The 26,462-nt window shown below is 41.8% G+C and overlaps 1 protein-coding gene across 3 annotated transcripts in view; it reads right to left on the bottom strand.

Moving 5' to 3' along the window:
- Positions 1–25,169, bottom strand: part of dysf (dysferlin, limb girdle muscular dystrophy 2B (autosomal recessive)) — a 48,014-nt gene extending 22,845 nt beyond the window's left edge. For 2 of the 3 annotated variants that reach the window (XM_063901024.1, XM_063901026.1), the window contains exons 1-39: positions 21,625–22,149; positions 18,595–18,650; positions 17,942–18,033; positions 17,668–17,773; positions 17,052–17,175; positions 16,549–16,805; positions 15,756–15,884; positions 15,615–15,677; positions 15,475–15,525; positions 15,099–15,129; positions 14,901–15,016; positions 14,470–14,596; positions 14,290–14,393; positions 13,660–13,728; positions 13,515–13,558; positions 13,216–13,298; positions 12,052–12,167; positions 11,201–11,314; positions 10,937–11,114; positions 10,666–10,790; positions 10,465–10,571; positions 10,069–10,264; positions 9,728–9,874; positions 9,481–9,612; positions 9,101–9,267; positions 8,745–8,859; positions 8,500–8,605; positions 8,173–8,315; positions 7,868–8,041; positions 7,414–7,498; positions 7,248–7,325; positions 5,008–5,189; positions 4,752–4,892; positions 4,624–4,653; positions 4,472–4,507; positions 4,107–4,148; positions 3,604–3,708; positions 3,345–3,506; positions 64–244 (exon numbers count right to left, since the gene is read on the bottom strand). In XM_063901024.1, coding sequence (XP_063757094.1) covers positions 64–244; positions 3,345–3,506; positions 3,604–3,708; positions 4,107–4,148; positions 4,472–4,507; positions 4,624–4,653; positions 4,752–4,892; positions 5,008–5,189; positions 7,248–7,325; positions 7,414–7,498; positions 7,868–8,041; positions 8,173–8,315; positions 8,500–8,605; positions 8,745–8,859; positions 9,101–9,267; positions 9,481–9,612; positions 9,728–9,874; positions 10,069–10,264; positions 10,465–10,571; positions 10,666–10,790; positions 10,937–11,114; positions 11,201–11,314; positions 12,052–12,167; positions 13,216–13,298; positions 13,515–13,558; positions 13,660–13,728; positions 14,290–14,393; positions 14,470–14,596; positions 14,901–15,016; positions 15,099–15,129; positions 15,475–15,525; positions 15,615–15,677; positions 15,756–15,884; positions 16,549–16,805; positions 17,052–17,175; positions 17,668–17,773; positions 17,942–18,033; positions 18,595–18,650; positions 21,625–21,697 — 4,387 coding nt within the window. In that variant the 5' untranslated portion in view covers positions 21,698–22,149. Of the gene's footprint in view, positions 1–63; positions 245–3,344; positions 3,507–3,603; positions 3,709–4,106; positions 4,149–4,471; positions 4,508–4,623; positions 4,654–4,751; positions 4,893–5,007; positions 5,190–7,247; positions 7,326–7,413; positions 7,499–7,867; positions 8,042–8,172; positions 8,316–8,499; positions 8,606–8,744; positions 8,860–9,100; positions 9,268–9,480; positions 9,613–9,727; positions 9,875–10,068; positions 10,265–10,464; positions 10,572–10,665; positions 10,791–10,936; positions 11,115–11,200; positions 11,315–12,051; positions 12,168–13,215; positions 13,299–13,514; positions 13,559–13,659; positions 13,729–14,289; positions 14,394–14,469; positions 14,597–14,900; positions 15,017–15,098; positions 15,130–15,474; positions 15,526–15,614; positions 15,678–15,755; positions 15,885–16,548; positions 16,806–17,051; positions 17,176–17,667; positions 17,774–17,941; positions 18,034–18,594; positions 18,651–21,624; positions 22,150–24,947 lie in introns of those variants that run through there. The other variant, XM_063901023.1, reaches the window with a different exon arrangement.
- Positions 25,170–26,462: the final 1,293 nt, after the last annotated feature.

Genomic DNA, 26,462 nt, shown 5'->3' with positions numbered 1-26,462 from the left:
TGATTAAACACTGATGATTGTTTGTATCTTTACTACATGTGTTCGTTTGCATGCATGTCTTACGTCTCCATCCCTCCTCTTCTTCCTCCTCTTCCTCCATCGCTCCCTGCTCCTCCAGGCTGCAGCGGTAGTCCTCCAGAGAGCGGATGGTGCACTGCCCGACCACCGGCTTCCTCCCAAACTGACGGTTATCGATCACTTTGATGACGATGGGCGGCATGTAGAGCTCCTCACAGGGAAGCCTCTGTGGACAGATTTAGAGAAAGGTTAACGAAGAATCATTTATTTTGTAATATCTGGTTAGTGTGTTTGTAGTATGTGCTGTTTGACCAATAAAAGAGCATTTTTTCACTTTACTTTTTTTTAATCATTATTATTTATGTACTTATGTATTTATTTATTTGTTGTTTGTTTATTTATTTATTATTATTTTATTTTGTTTGGCCAATTTAACAGTATTTTTTCACTTTGCTTGTTTTTTTATCTTTATTATTTATTTATTAGTTTATTATTATTATTATTATTATTATTATTATTATTATTACACTTTTATTTTATTATTGTTTTTTTATACTACAGTGTTTTTAACCTCTATTTTTAATTTATTGATTTATTTGAGTTGTACATTTTCCTAGAAATTACTAAATGAGAAATGAGTGAGAGATTATAAAAATAAATAAAAGCGAAAAGACGGAAAGAAAACAGATCCTCAGATCTACGCCCGACTCTAACTGGCTACGCTTCCTGCACGCCTGATGCTGATTGGCTATGGCTGCTTACTGTCTGAAGCTGATTGGTCACGGCTTGGTGACATGCCAATCAGTCCATCCCTGCACCTCAGCTGACCCCACCCACGTTAAGGAAAAATTGCAATCTTTGTTCTGGAAATCATGACGCCGACTTTAAATCTGAGTCTATGATTTAAAGTAAATGTTTACATGTTTAAGTGACACCGTGAAAAGCAACTTTTATTTTACATGACAACATGGCTTACAAAGACACGCTATGAAACTGCTCAAGTCTTACCACAAGAAAAGGAAAGAAAAATAAATAAATACAAAAGGTTAAGAAACAATAATAATAATAATAATAATAATAATAATAAATAAATAATAATAATAATAATAATAAATAAATACATAATAATAAATAAATACAAAAGGTTCAGAAATAATAATAATAATAATAATAATAATAATAATAATAAATAAATACAAAAGGTTAAGAAATAATAATAATAATAATAATAAATAATAATAATAATAAATCAAATAAATACATAATAATAAATAAATACAAAAGGGTAAGAAATAATAATAATAATAATAATAATAATAATAATAATAAATAAAATAAATAATAATAAATAAAATAAATACATAATAATAAATAAATACAAAAGGTTAAGAAATAATAATAATAATAAATAAAATAAATAATAATAATAATAAATAATAATAAATCAAATAAATACATAAAAATAAATAAATACAAAAGGTTAAGAAACAATAATAATAATAATAATAATAATAAATAAAATAAATAATAATAAATAAAATAAATAATAAATAAATACAAAAGGTCAAGAAATAATAATAATAATAATAACAATAATAATAATAATAATAAATCAAATAAATAATAATAATAAATAAATATGAATTATATAAAAAAATAGTGAAAAAAATACTGTAATTAATCTGTGTAAGAAAATGCCAAATGTCCACCAGAAATAGGAACGTTTTCCTCCAGTTAGGGACATGTGTGCAGATTGACAGTGTGCTTTTCCATGTTGTGCAAAATATATATAAAAGACACTTTGAAACCACTGACTGTCATCAAATGTCACCACAACTTAACAATTTAAATTGTTATTATTATCCTGTGTGCAGAAAGGCCATGGTTTTACTTAGATTATGGAAATGTGTGCACATCAATGGAGACTCAATTTGCCAGACCGGCTCAAAGGGGAAAAATAAGAGTTTGTTTCTGAAATCCATTTGATCTCTGTGGCTTTAAAAAGGCTTAATTTGGGCTAATGAAGTTAAACTCACAATAAACTGAGCGACCATTAGTGTCTCAGAGAGGAAAGTACGCACATGGCCTTTTGTGTCGACACGAGAACACTCCGGCAGTCAACTCTGGACCTTAATGATGTTAACATCGAATGCTCGGAGCCGGGTTTAAGGGAAAATATGTGCATATTTCCACCGTTCTGTGGGGGCCGTCAACACACGACCTTAATCTTGTTAACATTAAAGCGCCGGAGCCAGAGCGGGCATATGGGAATATTTCCGTACTGCAATTAAAGCTGTCATAATAAAACACAGAGGTGATCAACTCAATATTGCTAAGAGTAAACTCAGAGGGAAAGCGTGAGTAATATTTCCATGTTTCAGTTTAGGTTTAACAGGAAAATAGCGTAAATGTAACGGCACTAATATGAACTCATTCTTACATCTGAAGGGCAGTCAGATTGAATGTCCCCTTCTGAAAAGCATCTGCTGCAGTTTCAGCCCCAGAAAAAACCCTCTTAAAGCGTCTTAAATAAGTGATTTCTGAAACGTCCCGACTCAGAAGGACTGCTCTGAAGCTGGAGGAGGTTTTCTACTCTTCCAGAAGAGTTCGTTATAAGTGCTTCACTGATGAAGAATAACGACTGCCGCCACTAACCACATCCCAGCAGGACTCATCAGAGGCTCTGCTCTGACCACATCTGCTAATCAGTGTGTACAGTACAGTGTGTGTACAGTAGTGTGTACAGTGTGTATTCAGTGTGTACAGTACAGTGTGTGTACAGTGTGTATTCAGTGTGTACAGTACAGTGTGTGTACAGTACAGTGTGTGTACAGTACAGTGTGTGTGCAGTACAGTGTGTATTCAGTGTGTGTACAGTGTGTGTTCAGTGTGTGTACAATGTGTGTACAGTGTGTGTACAGTGTGTGTACAGTGTGTGTACAGTGTGTGTTCAGTGTGTGTACAATGTGTGTACGGTGTGTGTACAGTGTGTGTACAGTGTGTGTACAGTGTGTGTTCAGTGTGTGTGTACAGTGTGTGTGTACAGTGTGTGTACAGTACAGTGTGTGTACAGTGTGTGTACGGTGTGTGTACAGTGTGTGTACAGTGTGTGTACGTGTGTGTACGGTGTGTGTTCAGTGTGTGTACAGTGTGTGTACAGTGTGTGTACAGTGTGTGTACGGTGTGTGTACAGTGTGTGTACAGTGTGTGTACAGTGTGTGTACGGTGTGTGTGTGCGGTGTGTGTACGGTGTGTGTACGGTGTGTGTACGGTGTGTGTACAGTGTGTGTTCAGTGTGTGTTCAGTGTGTGTACAGTGTGTCTCACCACGTCCAGGATGAGTGTGTTGACGTCGAAGTTGGGCTTCTTCTTCATGCTGCGGATGACGCAGCTCTGCATCGTGACCCCCCCGCACTCCACCTGCAGGCTGGGGGAGGAGATGCTGGCCAGCTGGAAGCTCTTCAGGTTACGGACCCCCCACGCTAGGACCTGAGGGGGGAGGGGGGGGAGACAGGAACGAGTGACATACAGCAGCAGCTTGTGGAGTGAAGCACGCAGCAGTAGCTGATGTGGATCTTGGGGATACCTCGATGGCGGTTCTCTGCAGAACAGGTTTGATTCCTTGAGGAACCACGAAGACATTGGACTCTCTCTGAGGGGGGGGGTGAGGCAGGTCCGACTCCTCCTCTTCCTGACAATAGGAATGGAGGACAGTGATGAGTCAGCAAAAAATAAACGATTGATGCAATGATGTTGATGAATTTAGAGTGTTAAAACCTGTCAATTCATTATGGACCAACAAGTGAGAGAATAAGAAGATAAAAGCTGGAGAGGACGGGTTTTATCTGTGTTTATAGAAACTTGAATGTTGTTATTGGGTTTTTTGCTCATTAAAGTATGAGGAAATGACAGAAATGTTGAATAAAAACAGATATGAACGGGAAAGTTAGAGGAAAAAGGAACGCCAATGGTAATAGGAGGATGGAAATGACTGAGTACGGGGGATGATGATGTGTGTGTACTGCAGAGTGAACATGCAGCAGGATGGTTTCATGTCTTTATATCTGCTTCTGTGTGTGCACAGTGTACCCCTTGCTGCAGGTTTTCAGAGAGGAATCCTGGAAACATCAACTGAGGAAGCAACAGTGGAGAAATCAAGATACAGAGGGGAACAGAAAAGAGAGTTTGCAGAAGGTAAAACATCAGAAAAAGTTATTTTAAATGTCATATTCAGACTATTTTCTATCAATTAAAAGCAATATTGTTGTGTAATTGTTTTTCAAAGTGTCTTAACTGTTAATAAGTGTCATTTTTTAAGTAGAAAATTCCCTTTTTACACATTTTTTTTGTTAAACCATATAAACCTTTTTATAATTAATTAAACAAATGGGTAAAATAGCATCAAGGAGATCAAGGTTCTTCCACAAAATTACACAGAATTTGTTGACATCTACCTCGTCAAAAACGTGGTTGGACGTCATGAAGTCTCCCTGCAGGTGAACCAGGAAGGAGACAAGTGTGATTTTGAGGAGGATTTATGATAAATAAACCAAAAGGGGGAATAAAGAGAGATTAATCCAAGAGGAAAGATGTGAAATAAACTGACCTCTAGACCTGGAATATGATGAACTGCTGGCTGTAAGACACAACATGGTCACAGTTAGTCGAAATAAGTCAAGAAATAAACGATCCAGACATAAGTGGTTGATTATTAATTGGATAATCAATTAAGACCTTTTCTCGGCGGATGAGCTGGAAGGCGGCCAGCAGCTCTCCGGCACTTTTCTCTCCTCGGCTGATCGGGAACCAGGACAGACGAGGAGAGGAGGAGAGAGAGGGAGGACACACACAGCGGCCCATGAACTCATCGGCACCCTGCACACACAGACACACACACATATACACACACACACACACACACACACACACACACACACATTGTCAAGCCAGGATGAAACAGAAAGGAATCTCATGACTTTCAAACACTCACGTAAGTGTCCTGGTCATAGAGCTCCACCGCCACGTTGGGCGGAGAGGACATGGTGCCTTCAGGGTCTCCGAAGATCTCCACCTCGTAGAAGATGAGCGTCTGGTCCCAGGTGGGGTTCAGGGTGTTTCTCACCGTCACCGTTTTCTGCGACTGATGGAGGAACGACACGATGGCGTACGGGTCTGAGGGGCGGGAGCGGCAGAGGTCAACACATCTTGAAGAAATCAGTTCCTGATTTTTTTTACACAAAGTAGAAGGTTTTTAGTAAGTTGGGCTCCAAATTGAACTGCAGAATGATTAATATATGACCTATTGCATTAAGATATCCACTTTCCAGCAATTTGTACAGAAGATCTTAAGGCCAATGTGAAATAAAGTACACTGATCTTAAAAACACCGAAACTAAACTACAAGGCTAAAATAGAATTTGAGCTAAAAATAGATTTAAATTTGGAGAAATCAGCTGAAAATGATGCACAGAAAAGAAGACTATGGAACCAATAGTTACTGTATGTTGAAAATGCATTTAAAAAAAAGATAGTGTGTATATTTTAATTCAGGGTTCCCGCATCTTCAAAAGAAATCCAGTTCCAAGTCTTTTCAGGGACTTTCCGAGCAAAATTTCAATAAAAAATAAAGAACATATACATTGACTTTTAACCCTCAAATCACAGTGTGTGTGTGGGTGTGTGTGTGTGTGTGTGTGTGTGTGTGTGTGTGTGTGTGTGTGTGTGACATCATCACTTTGGGAATGCCGAGCTCGAGACGGAAGGCTGGGAACACCGCTCGGAGAAGTTTGTTATTCCAGGTCTCACACACAAACACACAGCTTACAATGTCTAGGAATGCATTAAAGTGCACACACACACATACATACACACACACACACACACACACACACACACACACGTACTGTCACACACACACACACAGTGAGTAGTTTGTTATTTCAGGCTGGGTAGAGTCTCCGTGGAGCCGTTAGCGATAGAGTAAACAGAAGCTAAGTTGCACTTTCCCACCAGCCCTCAATTAACCTTCGAAGTGACACACACACACACACACACACACACACACACACACACACACACACACACACACACACACACACTGTGCAGACACACCACCCATGGAGACCCTTTCAATTAGCGTCCATTCCCAGCAGCCCATTAGCTCATGTAAACCACAACAAACAGCCCAGGGGGGTTGTGTGTGTGTGTGTGTGTGTGTGTGTGTGTGTGTGTGTGTGTGTGTGTGTGTGTGTGTGTGTGTGTGTGTGTGTGTGTGTGTGTGTGGAGGGGAAGCAGTAGTAGTTGGGACCCCGGCAGGAGTCACAGGGGTACATAAACAGACGGAGACCGGGAAGAGGGGAGGAAAGAGATGTGAAATGTCTTGAGCTACTGAAGCAGTTGTTAGTGTATCAGGAGAAAATGACAGAGGATTAAATGAGAAATTAAAAAGGGAATCAACACAACAACAACAAACAACAAGCTGATGGGTCCAGTGGTGTGTGGAATGAGTTGCAGACAAACAGACACACTCTAGTAATAATAAAGGAGGTTTAGACACAGACTGAGGGAAAGAAAGACGACGTTAAGGCTTGGATTCATCAGGATTTAATACGGGGAAATAAAGTTAAATATGATTGAATTCCACCTCCTCTGTCCGAGAATTAACTGAAGGGTTTGCAAATAATTTAAAGATGGGAGTCAAAACAAAGAGAGACGTAAAGACAGACGGAAGGGAGGAAGAAAGAAGGAAAAAGAAATGGAAGAAAGAAAGCTCTTCCTCTTTGATCGACGACTCCTTAATCATCGCCGCCACCACATTAACAACGACTGAAGCCCATCCATCAACTCTGCTCATCCATTACACTGTGTGTGTGTGTGTGTGTGTGTGTGTGTGTGTGTGTGTGTGTGTGTGTGTGTGTGTGTGTGTGTGTGTGGTTGTCCCTCCCTCATCTATCATCCCCTGTCGTCCTCTGTCTACTCGTCTCTCTGTTATTTAAAGCCTCGTCTCTGTTTTTACATCTGAGTCTGCTGCGGTGGCTTTCTGATTAACACACACACACACACACACACACACACACACACACACACACACACACACACACAGGAGCCAGAGTTTCCATGACCTTCCTTTTCTCTTTCTATAACCTCACATGAATTTCTCTTCTTCTCCATCAAGTTCTCAGCATCACAACAAACAAATAACAGATGCATGATGGGAAACATGACACCCACCTGAGAAGCTGTCTTTGTCCATGGCCAGCAGGTCTCTGGCCTGGTACAGGTAGCAGCGCAGGTGGTAGCGGGTGCCTCCTACACACACACACACACACACACACATTATTGTTTGGACAAGTAAAGTAGTTGTGAGGAAGAGGAGTAGAGATGATGTTGTGCTTACGGTCGAAGAAACAGGAGATGGTGGGTCTGTTGACGCCGAATGTTGTGGTGACGGACTTGTCTTCATTCCTGTCCTCTATGCTGCTCTGTGGGAGGAAGAGGAGGAAGAGGAAGATCATACACAGAAAAAAGGGCATTTTTTGATTTGAAACTGGCAAAGTATTTCTAAAAGACATACTGATGAAACACAGCAAGACCTTCAAACCTAGAAGACCACATTTCAATGTGGCCTGCTTTAACATAAAAGCATGAGAATACATAGCATTGTGATATTTGATATACCAGAATAAAAGCTATTTTGCATAAACAGGAGCAAAAAATCAGGAAGAGAGGAGGCTGCAGGAAAATGTCTATTCGTCACATAGTGTGAAATGTTCAGCCATTAGACGTCTTAATTGGTCCCTATGTCATGATGTTAAATGAAATTAATCCAGTAAACGTCTCCTTCCTCTCACCAGAGAACACTCCAGAGCAAAGATGGCGGCGGGGCCCGTCTTCTCCAGCGGCTCCATGCGGTTCCTCCACCTTCTCCTCCGGAAGCTGTCCGTCTTCCTGGGCTTCAGGTGGAACCTCCACCCAAACAGGGAGGCGTACTCCCAGCCCTCCCTCTCCGCTTCATCCGGACCACGCTGTCAACACACACACACACACACACACACACACACACACACACACATACACCTGTAAACATCTGCAGCTTCTTTAGAGCTCATTTGTGCAACTAGAGCTCCATCTAGTGGCGGTAAGAGGGAACTGCTACCTTCCTGAGCGTCTCCATCTTCTGCTGGTCTCGGCGTCTCATGCGGATCCAGCGGCGTCTCCGGTTGGTGTGGTACATCTTCTCCGCCGGCACCCACGACTTAGGACGGCGGTCCGGAGGGATGGTGAGGCCGTACTCCCATCCTACACACACACACACACACACACACCAGGGGAAGAGAAATAAATCTGACTCTTATGTAAAAGTATTAATATTTTCACTCCTCATTATGTTTGTTTTTTTAAGTGAGTGTGTGTGTGTGTGTGTGTGTGTGTGTGTGTGTGTGTGTGTGTGTGTGTGTGTGTGTGTGTGTGTGTGTGTGTGTACCTTGATCGTCCACAGCCCTGTTGAGATCTTCGCTCCACTCCACCTCCTCCCAAACCCAGCCAGGAGGACACTCCACCTCATCCTTCGGCACAGCCTTCTCTCCATTCTAACACACACACACATTTTTGAGATTTACACAGAAGTCATTAAGCTGCACAAACACACACACACACACACACACACACACACACACACACACACACACACACACACACACACACACACACACACACACACACACACACCACGTCGGTGTATCCTTCCGTCATGCCGATCCACTGTCCGCCCGGGAGCCTCATCTGGTTTTCAAACACTTCCTCTGAGAAGGTCATGTGACCGGCGTCCACGTCGAACAGCATGCTGAGGGTTTAAACACACACACCACAAACACCACACACACACACATAAAAAAAGTTATTATTATAGAAATAAAATGGACCAGTAAGACAGAAATAGAAACCGCCATCACTTCCTTCTCAAACACAACACACACACACACACACACACACACACACACACACACACACACACACACACACACACACACACACACACACACACACACACACACACACACACACACACACACACACACTCTCACGTCTTCTCGGGGCAGATGAACCAGTCCCCGGCCCAGGTCCAGCCGGGCGAGGGTTTGAAGCTCTCTTTGGGCAGCTTCACTCTCCCGGTGACGTCGCTGAACTTGGGGTACGTCAGGCCCGTAGTTCCCCAGCTGCCCACCAGGGCGAGGCGCGTCTGGTTCTCATACTGCAGGGAGACAGGAAGAGAACACCCTTAGAGACCCTGAGTAAAGCTGACCAATTCTACCTAGCAACAGCTGTCTTTTCAGCCGAAGAATAGATAGTTGTTGTGTCGAAAAGAAGTCTCTTTCTGTCTTGACTTCTAATTTCGGTTTCCAAAAGATCCCTGAAGTTAATTAACACCACAGCTTCTCTCACACACTCCTGAGTGAGATCCTACCGTCTCAGCGAACACGGACAGCTTCCCCTCGGCGTATTGGTTGAAGTGTTTGACGTCAGCAGCCAATCCGAACCACACTTTCACTCTCAGCTGACCGGGGAGCTTCGCCTCTGCTCCACTGGCCTGAGGACTCTGACACACACATGTAGTGGGTTAAATACTCTTTATAACAGAAGAAACAGTGTGAGTTTCTGTGTGTGTGTGTGTGTGTGTGTGTGTGTGTGTGTGTGTGTGTGTGTGTGTGTACCTTGAGGAAGACGGTCTGCAGCTGTCCGCAGTGTTTCCCGCAGTTGTCCTTGGAGAAGAGGACGGTGTGTGCGGGGATGCGATGGTACGCCACTCTGCGGTCGCCCTGCAGCATCCAGATCACGATGTCCGGGAGGCTGTTCTGGGGCTGACACACACACACACACACACACACACACACACACACACACACACACACACACACACACACACACACACACACACACACACACACACACACACACACACACACACACACACACACAGCATGATGTAACCCCTCTAATCTAATGAGTTCCACATGTCTTCCGTAATGGTTTGGGATCACAGTACTGGTCCCACCTCCTCCGCCATGCTCCTCAGCCTGCAGGCCCAGTCCTCGGCCTGCTCTAGCACCGTGGACAGGTCGGTGGCCGGGCCGTGCTTCAGAGCCTCGGCCGCAGACAGGATCTGCTGCAGGTGCAGAGAGCGGATGTGCCTGAGTGAGCGATCCAGAGGAGTCGCACACTGCCACTCGTCGAGGGAGGGGAGCTCCTCGCTGCAGGGGCGGGGGGGGGGGGTCAACAGGAAGTCAGACATCATTGGTTTGATTGCAGCTGCCTTTAATCAATCAAATAATAAAAACAAATGATAATAAAAAAAGAGAGAAAGACATGAGCTAACGAGCTAACAAGCTAACGAGCTAACGAGCTAACGAGCTAACGAGCTAACGAGCTAATCTAATTGAATAGTGTTTACCTGCAGTCTATGATCACCTGATCCAACATCTCCACCACCCGGAGCTCCACGTCCTCCAGATCTCCTCCTGCCTTCACCTCCAGCTGCACCCGCTGCAGTTGCTCCTCCTGCACACACACACACACACACACACACACATACAGGTTGAGGTGGTACAGAGAGAGAGAGAAAAAGAGAGAGAGAGAGAGAGACTCCACCCACCAGTCGGTCGATGACAGCCAGCAGCATGTTGAGCGCCTCGATCCTCGGCCTGATGTCCTCCCACTCTGAGGACAGGACGACCACCGGCTTTATGTTCCCCCACGGCAGGTAGTAGTAGTGGCACCCTGGAACACACACACACACACACACACACACACACACACACACACACACACACACACACACACACACACACACACACACACCATTTCCTCAGGTGTGTTGTACAGCTACTTGAAGTATGTCTCTACACACACAGCCTTTAACCTACCGTCGAACACCGCCCGGCTGAACTGCGTCGTGGAGGCCAGCGGAAGGCAGGTGTAGTCGAACTTGTTGCCGTAGTTACCGATGCTGACCTCGAATTGGATGGCGTCGTCGACGTCCTGCAGCAGCGTGGCCGAGTAGAACGCCACGAAGAGAGAGAACTTCCTCTTCCGGAGGAACTTCTGTAGGACGGGGGAGAGAGAGAGAGTTAAAGGTGGAGGAGACGTTTCCATCTGTGGATCTCTAATAACTCATTCCTCCCTCTCACCTCCACCACCAGCTGGTCGTCAGACGGAATGTCTTCAGTTCTCTGTTCCGGTTTGTCCGCCAGTTTTGTCGTTAGCTCCATTAAAACTCGACCTCTGTACGCCACGCCTTCCCCCTGACGGCAGGAAAAAGGGCAAAACGTAGTAAAATGCCAATCCTAGTTTCCACAATCAGTTAAAGACATTGTCCGAAGCCTGGGCATCATTTATCAGAATCAGAATCAGAATCCCTTTATTCGTCCCACAGAGGGGAGGTGAGGTCAAATTTGAAAGGAAATATGGACTTTTTTTTAGGAACGAGACATTAACACATTGTAATTGAGGGCTGGAGAGAGAGGTTTTAGTCTGATATGAATTACAAAGCATATCTAAAATGACAGAGGACCAACCATTTTAAAGGTTGAAGGAAAACTAGAGGAATGCAGAAGGTAAAACAGCTTCTTCCCAACGACTAACACTATAGACCATAATCATGTTTGGTATGTTTTTTTTACTGATTTTATTTAAAACTGGAGAATAAACACACATATTTATTTATTATATTATTTTGTATTTATTTATTTGTGCTTTTATTTAGTATTCATGTTTTTATTTTATTTATTTATATATTATAAATATTTTTTAATTAATTAATTAATTTATATATTATAAATATTGTTTTATTTATTTATTATTGTTACTATCATCATTACTATGTGTATGCATTTGTATTAGCTGTATTTACTGTATTTAAATTAAGCCTGGCTATGTGTTTTGTCATGTACGTCTGTTGTTATTGTTTTCATGCATCTTTCAATTGGGAAAATCAATAAAGACACCAAAAATATTTTTTTAGAAACACTTTGCTCGTTACTTTTCCGAGGTTGAGCGCCTCGTGGGGGTCGTTGAAGGCGGTGAACTCTCTGGGGCTGCCGTACAGGTTCACGAAACACGGACCGAAAGTCGGCAGGAAACCCAGACTGTCGTCCACTGCAGAAACACAACAGAACCATGATGATCAGAGTAGGAGCTGGAGCAACAACAACGAGAGAAAGACTGATCAATTAGGTAATTGATTGATTTGTTCATTAATTAATGACATTTTCCTCTGAATCAAGTCAAGATGGAATCAGCCATGAGTTGAGAGGAGAAGAAAAAGTTAATTATAACAGAGTGAAATGAAAGTGTGGTAGAGAGAGGGATGGACGTACTGCCAGAGTGGACGGTCCGGGGAGTCATGTCATCTGAGTGCGTAGAGAGGAAGGATGGTTCAGAGTCAGACAGAAAGGAAACCAGAGGTCTTTGAACACCACTCAACCCCAAACATGCACGGAATTAAAAAAACCCTGAACACTTAAAGCTAAATGTGCTAAAGCACCTGCTGTCTGGTGGCTTTTTGTGTGAATTATACGCCTTTACGCTGACGACTCCTCACTATTCACATGGTGATATCCGAAAACGACAAACCCATGCAAAAGTAAGTGAGGAACTCCAAGGACTGACTCCAGGTTAGTCTTCATGCAGGTCACTGAAAAGAACGTCCATGCTTTGTTATGTTCACCCACATCCGTCACGGTGAGACTTCTAGAAATGAATCCACCTTGCAGTTCTGCCACAAAGGACTCCTAATGGATGCACACTACGTGATCCATGTCCCTGATGTACGCTGAGGATGAAACACTTTCTATTCTCCATTTATTGCTGAATCAGAGGAGTCTTTAGTCACACACTTTTGCATATTAGGACCAGGTAATCCAAACACCTTCAACCCAGAAAGGTCTGTAGTTAACTCTGACATTGCCGAGCCTCAGATGCATTAAGAGAAGGCAGACTGAGATAAGCATGTGAAAGAATAATCATTTGAATCTCTCCTGCACATAACCTGCATCACCTGCAAGTTCTTTATTGTTGTGCATGTAAAAAAAAGCAGGTTTTTATTGATGCATCCCTGTTCCAGAGTGGGTTACACCCTGGTTTCTGCAGAGGGACAGAGAGCCAGACGGTCTCAATCCAACACCAAACAGGTCCGGTTTCTTACCGTCTATCTCTCCACCGGGAGCGGAGATCTGAGACATGCAGAGGTGGGTGGTGCCGATGACATCATTGTGACTGGCTCGGTCCCTGGAAGGAGAAAGAGAAACAAGCTCAGCATCAAAACATGTGACCCTTCTCTGAGTAGGAATTATACCTGAAGTCAAATAAACATTCGTTAAACTGCTCAAAAATCCAAGGAAATAAGAGTTGCTTCTAATTCGGCATGCTTTGTATGGAGCTAATCTACAGAAATGCAAACAAATGTGAGCTGAAAAGTCAGTGTTTGAGTCAACATGGATTCACCAGTCCAGAATTCTGATCCTCATCTTCTCACACATGGAGGGAAACTGTGAGGGAGAAAGGAAACCAAAAACGTTATAATAAAGATTATAATTAGTACAAAAAAGCAACAGTGTGTGTTCGAGTGTTTTCTGTGTGTGTGTCTCACTCTGATGGGCATGGACAGACTCTGGTTCCACTGTGGGTTGGCGTTCTTCTCCATGATCTTGGTGCACACCTGAGACAGAAAATGCATACTCCAAATGTTTAACTTGACTTGACACATACAAGAGGAAATACACCATTTATTTGACTGCATGTTTACAGAGCTTGCACGACGCTCTGCTGCAGACGTGTTCATTTAATGCACACGTTTTGCTGCAAACATGCACTTATTTTCTGCTAAAACCCCATAAATGCATGCAAACAAACATCGAAATGGCCTCTTATTGCACATTTTCACAGGTGTGTTTGAATTGTTTGCACATATTAAGCAGTTTTGGTGATTCCCTGCCAATTTAAATGTCAGTAGATTAACCTTAATGCAAATTTAATCCGCATTTATGTTAATTTATTGCACAATCAGATCTATATGCACCAATTTACTGCTCAAAGTTAGCTTTTTTCCATGCAATTAATACCTGAATCTCCACTTATATCACATTTCTGTGCACATCTTGAGTCGTTTTAGTGATTAACTAACAATTAAAGGTCTGTAGATCTCACTTGGAATACATTGCATTGTAATTTTTTAATTTATTGTTGGGTTTTATGAATATATTCAAATTAAATGACGCACGGTTTTTCCAGCGAAGTGGATCTCCACCAGAGGATCCACCAGGTTCTTCCTGTTGCTGTCGAACCCGAGGATCTGCCTCATGCCGTCCATGAACGCATCGTCCACTGCAGAAAGACAACAGGAAGACATTAGAAATCTCTCAGAGGGATAAAGAGTAATCCCAGCAGAGTAGAGACTGACTTTGCGGCAGGTCTTCAGCTCTGAAGATCCTCAGGGAGAATGTGGCTCCTCTCAGAGACAGACCAGCCGGCCTCAGCAGGTTTGCCTCGATATCCTCTTTATCCTCCACACACTCGCGTTTATCAGCCTGGAAACACACACACACACACACACACACACACACACACACACACACACACACACACACACACACACACACACACACACACACACACACACACACACACACACAGATATCAACATGTGTGTTATTGTCAGGCTCAAACTAGGGTCTGTATTGCTTTGTCTCACACTTAGCAAGGCTACATGCTAACAATGCTAATATGTCAACAATAGCATCTGGTTTACAATGCTAGCTGTTAGCATGTATTTCAGAGTACAGCTCCTGGATAAAAATAATTGCTCATCTTCTTTGAGCCGTTGAGACTCACCGGAGGCTCATCTCCAGCAGCCAGAACCAGCAGGCTGACCTTCAGGTAACCTTTGACCCCGGCAGAGAGGTCGTCGGGGTCACACAGCAGCAGCCACTTCCTCAAGAAGCAGTGTCCTAAAGAGAAAGGGGCGGGGCTTCATATGTGCAAACTAACCAATGATATAGCCAAAACAATGTAAAACATAAACATACTCACTGTGTTCATTGTAGACGGTGCCCACATCCAACTGTAAAAAACCATCAAAATATTTATGTTATTTAGATTTTCCACTACTTTCCTTTACCTATTTCTTGTGTAAATGTGCCACATATCATGTTTACTGTACAAACAGACATCTGATGCAACTTTATACTTCTCCTCCACCACTTTCTGAGGTAATAATGATCTAAAAACATCATAAATTATATTAAAAACTGACATTTTACTGCACAATTAACACTTTTCACTCGGTTGTGTTAGTGCCTTTATTTGAGAAAGAGATCTGAATATTTCTTCAACTTCTGTGTGGTACTAAGTACTTTTTATCTCCTATTATTGTGTACTTAAATGTAGAATTGAACTGTGCGTGTACCTTGAATTCTCCGATCACAGCATCAGTTCTGAGAGAGCGAGAGTCACACACCTGTCGGACAGGTACAGAAAGTGTACTTTTCTTACAGTGAACCCAACAGGAAAGCTTCGTCTTAAATTAAAACAGATATTTAAACTCACAGTGATGAAGATCGGCTCGTCAAACAGCTCCGACGGAGTCTCGAAGAAGTTCATGAAGAACGTCTGCGGGAAGGGAAATAATCAAGCTGCAGTTTGACTGTTAAATATGTTCATTTATACTAATTATATTACGGTGTCTACCTCGTCAAAGACCGGGTTGTTGCCCTTTCTGATGCGGGTCCTCTTAGTCTGCCCGGCAACCATTATTTTGACAACGGGTTTGATGTTGATGCCTGGAAGCTGTCGTCCCTCGATGACCCTCACACGGACCTGAGGGAGACACATCTTGTTATATATATTATGCAGGATAGGAAAGTACATTTACATTTACAAGTACGAGTACTTCATTTAAAGTGTGTGTTGTGCAGTATGCCAGCATCACCACAGAGGGGCGCTGTTTCACTGCAGCTTTAAAAATATCTTTATACTGTTTTATTTTATAATTTATTTCACTTTCTTAATACAAATCTAATGGTTCATAAATACCATTTAATTTAATTTAATTCAATATTTTATTGCACATCATTTCTTAACTTACAATGTTTATATAGATATCTTTATTGAGAAAATATAAGTTTAGCTTCTATGTTTTAATTTCATTCTTTATTCTAATTAATAATAATAATAATAATAATAATAATAATAATAATAATAATAATAATAATAATAATAATAAAACTTTTTTCGATATTGTACTTTTTCTTATTTTGTTCAAATATTTTTAATGTATATAATATTTTGCATTTTTGATTTAATTTCTTGTCTTTATTATTATTTATTTTTATTAAAAAATTGAGCCAATGTCACAATAATAAATGTCCCCCCGGAAACATAAATAAACAATGAAAACAATCATTAAAGATAACGTTCATATTTAATGAAACCAGGAAGAGAACACTTATTTTAAAATCAATGAATCCCTCTCCATCTCTACCTGCAGGTCCTGTGGTTTGTTGGGCAGGGGCTTGTTGTGACTGCTTGCTCCCCTCCTCCTCTTCCTCAGCCCCCCCTGGGTGTTGTAGGACGGCGGGGAGCGTTTAGGGATCTGAGCGGCGGGCGACTCGCGGCCCGACGGCCCCTGGGGGCCAACGATGATCATGGAGCGTCCGTCGTCACCCCCCTGGTCCTCCGGAGGCTCCACCATTATCATGCTCTCCGTGTCCTCGTCGCCCAGAGTGTCCAGAGAAATCACTGCGGGGGGGAAGACCAGGATTAAGACAGCCATTAAAATTAACAAAAATAATTAAATTAAATAAAGTAAAACATTTGCAATAAAAATCTAAAATAAAATTAAAATAAATGACTACTAAAAACACAAGATGTTAAAGTAAAATGTCAAATAAAAGATAATAAATACAGAAATATATATATAAAGGTACAGAATTAAACTATAAAACTGGACTGATTTATGTAATAAGTTGCTAATTATTGTTTTACTCGTGACAGTGTCCATCTCCACCCCGGGGTTGTGATGGGGCAGAGCCTCAGGGTGGGGGGGCAGCTGAAATATAGGAGCCGCTCCTGGAGGAGGGAGGTAGGAGACCTGCAGGGTCAGCGTGGCCTGGAGAGCAGAGACAGAGACCAAGACAGAGACAGGATTTCATTTATTCAGGGCCTGAAAAATATTGTGACATCACTATGGAACACTTGCGCTCCTATTGGCTAGTGCTCAAACACATTGTAAGTGAAAGGCTAAGGGGCGGGACATCTCTAAGCTGTTGACTAATCACAACAGAGTCAGCAAGAATTTTTGATTCCTCTATGCTTTGTGAAATGACAGACGACTGCATCACACACACTGTCACATTGTGTGTGTGTGTGTGTGTGTGTGTGAGAGCGCGAAGGATATGTTTGCTGTCCTGATTTCACTCAGGAAAGTCTTTCTCTATTTTAAGATCCAGACAGGAAACTCAGAATGATATATCGTTGCTTCGTGACACAATGAGACTGTCAATTTATGTGTGTGTGTGTGTGTGTGTGTGTGTGTGTGTGTGTGTGTGTGTGTGTGTGTGTGTGCGTGCATGCGTGCGTGCGTGCGTGCGTGCTGGCTGACCCCTGTGTTGTTCCTCTTGGTGTCCATCAGGGAGACGGTGAAGGTGGCGGCGAAGTTGGGAGAGTTGAGAACGTCCCTGAGAGCCAGGTGAGTCTCCCCCAGAAACCTGAACACACACACACACACACACACACACACACACACACACACACACACACACACACACACACACACACACACACACACAATAATAATTAAAACATAAATGAAAGAAATGCTTGTATTTCTTTAGACATTTGAGTCTTTTTTTTGGTAGACTTTGAGCATTCAGTACCTGTTTCTGCCCATCTTCTCATGATCTTTGACAACACAGTGCAGCTCTGCTCCAGAGTCCAGAGGAATCCCCTTCAGGTCCCATTCAAAGCCCTGGAAAAATGACAACAAAAACACACATCAGTAATCAATAAAAGTAGGAGGAAAATGGGATGATAGGAGAGGAAATCTTGACAAAACACAAGACAGGATTTTGCTTTTTTTGCATCTTAAAAAGAGGTGTAAATTCAGTCTTTTTTGGTGCTTTTTTTAGATTAAAATAAAAGGATTTCTGCATGAGTTAGTTTGGGTCTAAAGAGCAAAATCTCATCTGATTCGGGCTGAGTAAAAATATGAACATGGGAGTAGAACGTGTGCCACAGTACTGGAGTTCAGGAGAGGGTCAGTTATGATTTAACAGGATGCATTTGTCTTCGGGAAAAGGGTGAAACAGAAGCAGGCTTTATTGTATGATTGATGGTGGTTTAATGGGGGGATTTTCAAATTAAAAGCTTCCTCTTGCAGCTTTTAAATGAGTACTTTCCACAAGGGGCGACAAGAAAGCGTATACAAATATATAAGATGTTTTTGTTTGTTTTACTAAATATTCAGGGAAGATCTTGTCCTGTAGATGTCCAGCAAATAATGGATTTGAGGTTTTTATGAAGGACGTACCTCGTTCCAAACAGGGTTAGTGTTGTTCTTGATGACCTTTGTCTTCTTCTTAGACCCTGAAGAAATGAAGAGACAGAACATATTAAAAGACAGCTGAAGAAACAGACAGTTCAACTATGAAATTGAGAGAAAAAAAAACACCTTAACTTATCTAAAAATTAACCAAATTGTTTGATAAATTCAACGTGTGTGTGTGTGTGTGTGTATGTGTGTGTGTGTGTGTGTGTGTGTGTGTGTGTGTGTGCATGTGTGTGTGTGTGTGCGTGTCATTTTTTTGTGGCTTCCTGTAACATGGGAGTCCTGAGCTCTGATTTCCTGTCTGTTGGACACTCGGACAGGAAGTGGGGCATAAAACCAACCAATGAACAGCCAGGATTCATTATTAGCTGCTATCATACACACACACACCACACACACACACACACACACACACACACACACACACACACACACACATATTGTCGACCATCTATCCCCACTTCCATTTGGTATTTAATCAAAAAGAGGAACAGTTTGAGATGTTATTTCCAGATGAAGGGAAACAGAAACAATGACTATTGTCTGGATACTCATGTTCTCCCAGAGAATGACAAATGGACTGAGCCCGGAGAAGAAAAACACACACACGTCTACAGCAACATGCTAACAGGGTACAATGACACAGATAACATGCTAGTGTTTAGCAGGAAGAAAGCTGGACTCAAAAGTCGACAGGTCTTTAAAGGTGTAGCAATTCATCTAAAGGGAAACCTGAACATCTTAATCAGAATCAGTCCAATAGTTGCCAAGAAATGTCCTTGAAAACCACAATTGTAAAGCTCTAAGAGGCGCTGATAGAAGATGACTTGATTAAGGGAGTTTAAACCAACATATTTTAGCATGTTATCCTTCAATAAAACGTGAAAACCCACGGCTTGTTCCCGGATATGGGTTGGAAGTGCATGGTTTCTCCCAAATAGGGACAAAATCCAAGAGGAAATCCATCATAAAATGTAAGAAAGAAGCCACTCATTGATTGAGAGGGAAATCATGTGTGTGTTGCCTATTTACCTTAAAAACTCAACCTTTAAGATCATAAATCAACCATAAACTCATGACTAGCACGATCCAACAATCAGTAGTGGTTCACAAACATGACGAACACAAATATCCATAAATAAACAACTTTATCTCAGTTTTAAAGCACTTCAGCTTCACACTATGTATTCTTGATGTGATTGCACACACGCACGCACACACACACACACACACACACACACACACACACACACGCACACACACACACACACACACACACACCCAGGGATGTTTGCTTTCCTGTTTTCCACACAATCATCACCTAATGTGAGAACACACACGTACGTTCATGCACAAACACCTACGCAACTGTAACACCATTCTTGGAAGACGTATTAAAAAACACCTCCACCCTTCCACAACAGGGTCAACAGTGTGTGTGTGTATGTGTGTGTGTGTGTGTGTGTGTGTGTGTGTGTGTGTGTATGTGTGTGTGTGTGTGTGTGTGTGTGTGTGTGTGTGTGTGTGTGTGTGTGTGTGTGTGTGTGTGTGTGTGTGTGTGTGTGTGTGTGTGTGTGTGAGCTAGCATCTCAGAGACAGGAAGTGGCACAGCACTCATTTCCTGTTCAGGTTCAGCTTGGCACAGTTTCTGTCATGAGCCCAGAATAAACCCAACTGTGACGGGGAATTAGGTTGGGGAAGGCTAAGTTTAGACGTGTGTGTGTGTGTGTGTGTGTGTGTGTGTGTGTGTGTGTGTGTGTGTGTGTGTGTGTGTGTGTGTGTGTGTGTGTGTGTGTCCACAAGGTAAAACAGGGAAAGATTTAAAGGTTAGGAGATGTCGTAGTTTCTCCTTGCTAGTAAATCATCTATACTTTTTAGACTGTGGTATTTCTACTTTTACTCGTAGGTAGAAGTATCTGAGTACTTCTTCCACCTCTGCATATGATGGCACCAGGAAACGGTTCGGGACAAAGGCAGGAAGTCAGCCGCATACGAGGCAGACAATGACTCGTGGAAAGTACAAAAACAACATGACTGATTGAAAAACAGGACAGGTAGCCGAGTCACCTCCAGACGTTTGATAAAACAGATCCTGTAATGATCTGTATCTGCAGCACATTTGTCTTCCTAAATGTATGAATGACTTCTATAATATGGGACGGATGTATCTCAAGCTATAGGCTGCTGGGTTATGACAGTAGGAAGTTTACTGTTTGTCTCCTAGCAACACCGGTTAAATATTCCAGGCTGTTGTTGCCACGGGAACACCAATTGAAGCCATCGGTTGTTCCAGTTTTCTACTCCTGAAATATTAAGAAAAATGTGCTTTTTGTAAGCAAACTGAAGTGTGAGGATATATTGTCTTGGACAAAGAGTGAAGAGGATTTAAGTTCAGAGTTTAAGACACAACGATGAAGCTTGTCTTGGGTGCTGCTTGACTTAGATTACTTGAGATTATCTTTAAAAGCTATTTCCAGGTTCTTACGTGGAATAGCTCCATAAGAAAGCTGCGTAAAATGCAGTGAAATAGGTTTGTTTTGGACGTATCATGCATTCGTTTTTAATCAATCAAAGTCTGCAAAGGTTGGATCCCTTTCCCCCAACAGGACGCATGAAATAGTCTTTACAAACATCTTCATTTGAAGCCAAACTGAGATCTTTTGCTAAACCGAATCAGGTCGTTTTGTTGAAATCTACAACGTGAACCAAGTGTTTAAAACTGCAACTTAAACACAGGAGAAAAAGCAGGTAATTAAGAATGCGTTGGAGATTTGTAGGGAAGTAATATCTTAAGGAGACAGGGTGAACATGTAGACTATAAATTAGCTTTTGGAGGTGCTTTGACTTTCCTCTAAAGCCCTGACTTAACCTTGTCTTGCAATACTTGAGGCTTCAGACACCAAAGAACACTTTTTAAGTACCAATTTTGAGTCCTATTTCTACACTTTCTGTGACATTAAGTTTACTGAGCAGTCCATCATGTAACTACCGACTCTCCCATGATCCTCTTACCTCTGAACGAGACACTAGCCAGAGGGTGAGAGTGCTTCAGGTTGTTGGCCCGCTGAACAATGCATCGTAACATGGCTGAAACCTCCTGAAACCTGCGAGGCTCCAAGGACTGGTTTTGGATTTTTGCTTCAAGTCAACGACGCCAGGTGAGAGGGATCCAAGGCCGGAGAAACTCAGGCTGCTTACATGACCCCGGGCACTTTGATCGGGATAATCGCAACTGGGAACGACCGGCAAAACCAACAAGGGGAAGACCAAGTGGTGCCGAGAAGATGAGAAAAATGATTTTTAAAAAAGGAATCCAAAACGAATTGGATTCTAAGGCTTTTCCATGACTTGTTTGGCTAAATTAATTCCAAGGAAGCAAAAATATGGTTGTTTTCCAGCAGAAACTACAAAATAAAAGCACTATTTCCACACGGATAGCGTCCACAAAGCCGGCTTCGTTCTCTTTCTGACTCTCCCCACACACTCGTAGGGAAACAGGGCAACAGCACCTCACATCCAGAGGAAATCTCAACATTTCCTGTTCTCTTTTCCTCCCTTGTCTCATGGATGTTTCCCTATCTTGCCCACATCTTTACCACAACATTCCCTACCCGCCCCTCTCGTCTACTCCCTGTTATCTCTGCTTGTGAATGTCAAGGATTTCTAAAAACAAACAAATGCAAGCCAGGACAAATCCTGAATTTCTAATCCCATTTTTTGCCTAAAACACACGTCTGACTGCCTTAAAAGGATTTGAAGTAAGACTGTAAGGTTACATACTTAGAAGATTTTAATCAGTTCACTGATGCAGGATCACACCCTCAATTAATACATGCAATTAAAGGTCTTTTTGAAGGACTCTGGAGGTCTTATTTGAGGAAAAATGGGGATTTCCAGGGTTTTATCTGACTAAAATAGCTTAATCGTCACACTCACACACAGCCAATCATATTAAAAACAAACCTTGTTCTTTATTTTTCTTTTATTTGAGCATGTTTAGGAGATATTTAGGCATCTCAATAAACGCCGCTTAAGTCTCCAATCTTATTTTAAAGAATAATGAAGACGTAAAAATCAAGAGCCGATGAGGAGCTCTCACACAGAGTACGCTGATGTTTACTGTGGACAGAGAGCACCACCTGCAGACAGAAACCAGGGCGCACACACACACACACACACACACACACACACACACACACACACACACACACACACACACACACACACACACACACACACACACACACTGTCTTATGTGTACAGTTGTGAACCACAAGAAAAGGTGTATTCATAATTGTATTGTATTGTCTAATTGTAAAGGGTCTATAAATTGTTACTTATACATTAATATAAGCAAATATAGGGTTGCTAGGTAGAAAATGCAGTGTCAGTTATATTCATTTTTTATAGGCCTTTTCAGAAAATACGTAGTCTTTACTTTTTGTGAATTTTTCATAATTATTGAAACCAAGTTGTTGTTATTTATGTTTTGAAACTGACCTATAAAGTTCTTTAATTATAAGTGAAACTGCTATAATGCCTGATGTCAGCTGAAAAGCATTCAAATATGTTCATATACTACACAACGCTTGTGCACAGCAGCGTTAGCGACAGTTAGCATTAGCATAGTGAACATTTTGACAGCAAATATAGTCAAATGTAACGTTTTTTAAAATGTAAACGAAACCCTAGGTGCTTTCTACTAATATCTATATACAAAAACTAGTTATTATTGTATGTTTCAACCGTTTCAACAAGTAACACTGTCAACCTCTGCTAGCTACGAGCTAACAAGCTAACAGAAATTATGCTAACTACACTTACCCTTCAGTTTGTGGTCGATGTTGGAGCACAAAAGACTTCCTTATCTGAGTTAAACATGTATGAACGAATCTTTCTATTACTTCCTCTAATGGAGATAATAAACTAATGTCAAGATAAAAAATATATTACTTAAGAGTGAAATGCTGCACACCTGATGAGCTCGTGGCACTGCTTAGCCTAGCACGAGCAGGTGTGCGCGCTAAATGCTGTATTTCCAAATGAGACATTTCTTCTTACTTTTTGATTAAAAAATCTATATTTAAGTAATTAGAGGGAGACTGGATCTCCTGTTGTTCCAGTCAAGCTGTCATTAAAAGTGCTGTCTGTTTATGTTTTATGAACTCATGACACTTTGTCTGTTTGCTACACAAAACGTCCCTGTGTAATGTAGGCCAGTGCCTCAACACACACACACACACTGAAAAGTAAACATACCATTGCACACAGTTATTTGTTGAAATTAAAAAGGGAGTTATATGTACGTTTTCTACTTGAATTTATGTTTAATTGGTTTGTTTTTTCAAGGGGATATTAGCCAAGTGGTTTAACAATAGAATTGCCTCTTTTTAAACCAAGTTGACCCACTTTTTGTGTCGCATTGTGCAGCCAGAATTAGCCATATATCAGCCAACGTATCACAAACTGATTTGGGAAAGAGAAATAAAGCACCAATTGCAGATTTAAAGATAAAATATAAACAAAAAGGCTAAAAAAATACACTTTAACCACGTATTAAATGCTGTAGCACAAACCTTGGTTACTGCAGTCAACTGCATTAAAATGTACAGAGCTCACATGATATTAAGCATCAGTGCACATCATTCATATTAAGCATGTTTATGTAACTCCCAGTCAGGTTGTCACATGAGCTGCTGGAACAATAGGGCCTTAATCATACAGCAAAGAAAATGACGAATAACGCCTGAAGCTCAGATGATAATCAATGATCTATTTCTTACCAACACAGACTGTTCAAACCTACTGAACCTTTATTTTCAAACTAGTCCTGATCACAAGATTTCCAAAGATATCGGTTACTTATGATCGAGCCAATGGAAGTGCTACAAAGTGATGTCACTAAGACACTACAGGAAAGGGGAAAACAGCCTGATTGGGCCTCTTTAATTTACTGGTTGAAATTACACCACTGGTTTTTCCCCACATATTACATCCACTTCCTTTTTATCCCCTTCCCTATCTCTCTCCCTCCGCCCCACCCCAACAGACTGGAAGACATGACTATCCAATAATAACCTCAGCTGTTCGAAACAGTGTGTGTGTGTGTGTGTGTGTGTGTGTGTGTGTGTGTGTGTGTGTGTGTGTGTGTGTGTGTGTGTGTGTGTGTGTGTGTGTGTGTGTGTGTGTGTGTTTGGATCAATATTGTGCCATGCAAGCCTCACACACACTCTCTTTTTACATGAACTTAACCCCTTATTACCCAAATATATCTATTGCCTCTCTCTCTCTCACACACACACACACACACACACACACACACACACACACCCTACCTTCATAGGTGACGCTGCAGTAGGCATCACTGATGTCGTCGTCTGGCGTATGCAGACGCTCTGCACACAGAATAAACACACGCAGCATGGCTCACACACACTCTCACACACAGACACACACACACACACACTCAGCAGAGCTCTGTCAAATCCCAGACACAGTGATGTCCATATATGGGCGTCAGTATATCCCAAAAGTATCCTTAAAACAAGAGAGAGGCAGAAGAAGTGGACGAGAGACACAGAGGGCGAATAGAGAGTGAGAGACCAGAGCTGCAACACTCAGCTGTCTCACTCGCCCCCCCCCTACTGTCTCCCTCTCTTACACACACACACAGCAAGCATGGTGCACTGGCTGACTCATGCACACACATACACACACTGTCCTTTCAATCACAACGGGTTTAAAGGGCCAGAAACACACACACACACACACACACACAGTGGCCTTTCATTTTCAGGTCAGACATGCCTGCACACCATCAGCAATCCAAACGTTGCCAATTTAAACGAACACACACACACACACACACACACACACACACACACACACACACACACACACACACACACACACACACACACACACACACACACACACACACTCTGACAAAGGGTAAGAGTGGGATGGGGAAATTGTGAGTGAAGCAGATTTGTTGCAGCGATAGAAGACAAGAGCTCCCAATGTTATTTTAAAGGGGGTTTTGGGAGAGAAATATAAATAAATGGATCAAATATTTGAAAATACATAATTATTCAGATCATTTATTTCAGAAAATATGCTTTAGTAGAAAAGAGTAAGAAGAGTAAGAAAAATGGTGCGTGGGAACATGTTGAGCTGGCGAGCTAATGGCTAACATGCTAGCCCAGTTAGCGCTCCTAGCCTTTTGTATTTTCTCTGTACCAAATAAACCCTCAAAGGTTTATATGTTATACTTCTATATGCATCTTGTTAGCATTGAAAGAGGCAAAAGTGTCCAAAATATGACATCCGTGGGAAAAAACTCAACAAATGTAAACAATATTTCCCTCTTCCTAGTTTAATCTACTCCCAAATTCAGGTTGAAATCAGGATAAGTGCTGTTGGGATTAAGTAGAGGAAAAAAAATGTCTTGGCATAAAACATCCAAACAATCTACAAGTCAGTGAGGATTACTGAAAGTGCAAGTGTTCAGCAACAGTAGCAGAGTGTGGGCAGACATGGGGGGGGATTTCTGTTGGCCCTCTATTAATAGTGCGACCCACTGGGCTTCAGTCATGTCATATGCATATTTAGGGAGTGTGTGTGTGTGTGTGTGTGTGTGTGTGTGTGTGTGTGTGTGTGTGTGTGTGTGTGTGTGTGTGTGTGTGTGTGTGTGTGTGTGTGTGTGTGTGTTTACGGGAAGTATGCTAGCTCAAGATGAAGGTGGACCTGTTTGTGTTTATGTCTTGGATGTGAGCTCCTGTTCTTGTTTTTTTTAACCACTAGGCGGTCGTTATGTGTCACTTGGTCATATCAATCAGAGAGAATTGATC

Source organism: Eleginops maclovinus, chromosome 14 (genome assembly GCF_036324505.1).
Source record: "Eleginops maclovinus isolate JMC-PN-2008 ecotype Puerto Natales chromosome 14, JC_Emac_rtc_rv5, whole genome shotgun sequence".
Classification (NCBI taxonomy): Eukaryota; Metazoa; Chordata; class Actinopteri; order Perciformes; family Eleginopidae; genus Eleginops; species Eleginops maclovinus.
The sequence above is the reverse complement of the archived record's forward strand: the minus strand, read 5'-3'. Positions and strand labels throughout refer to the sequence as shown.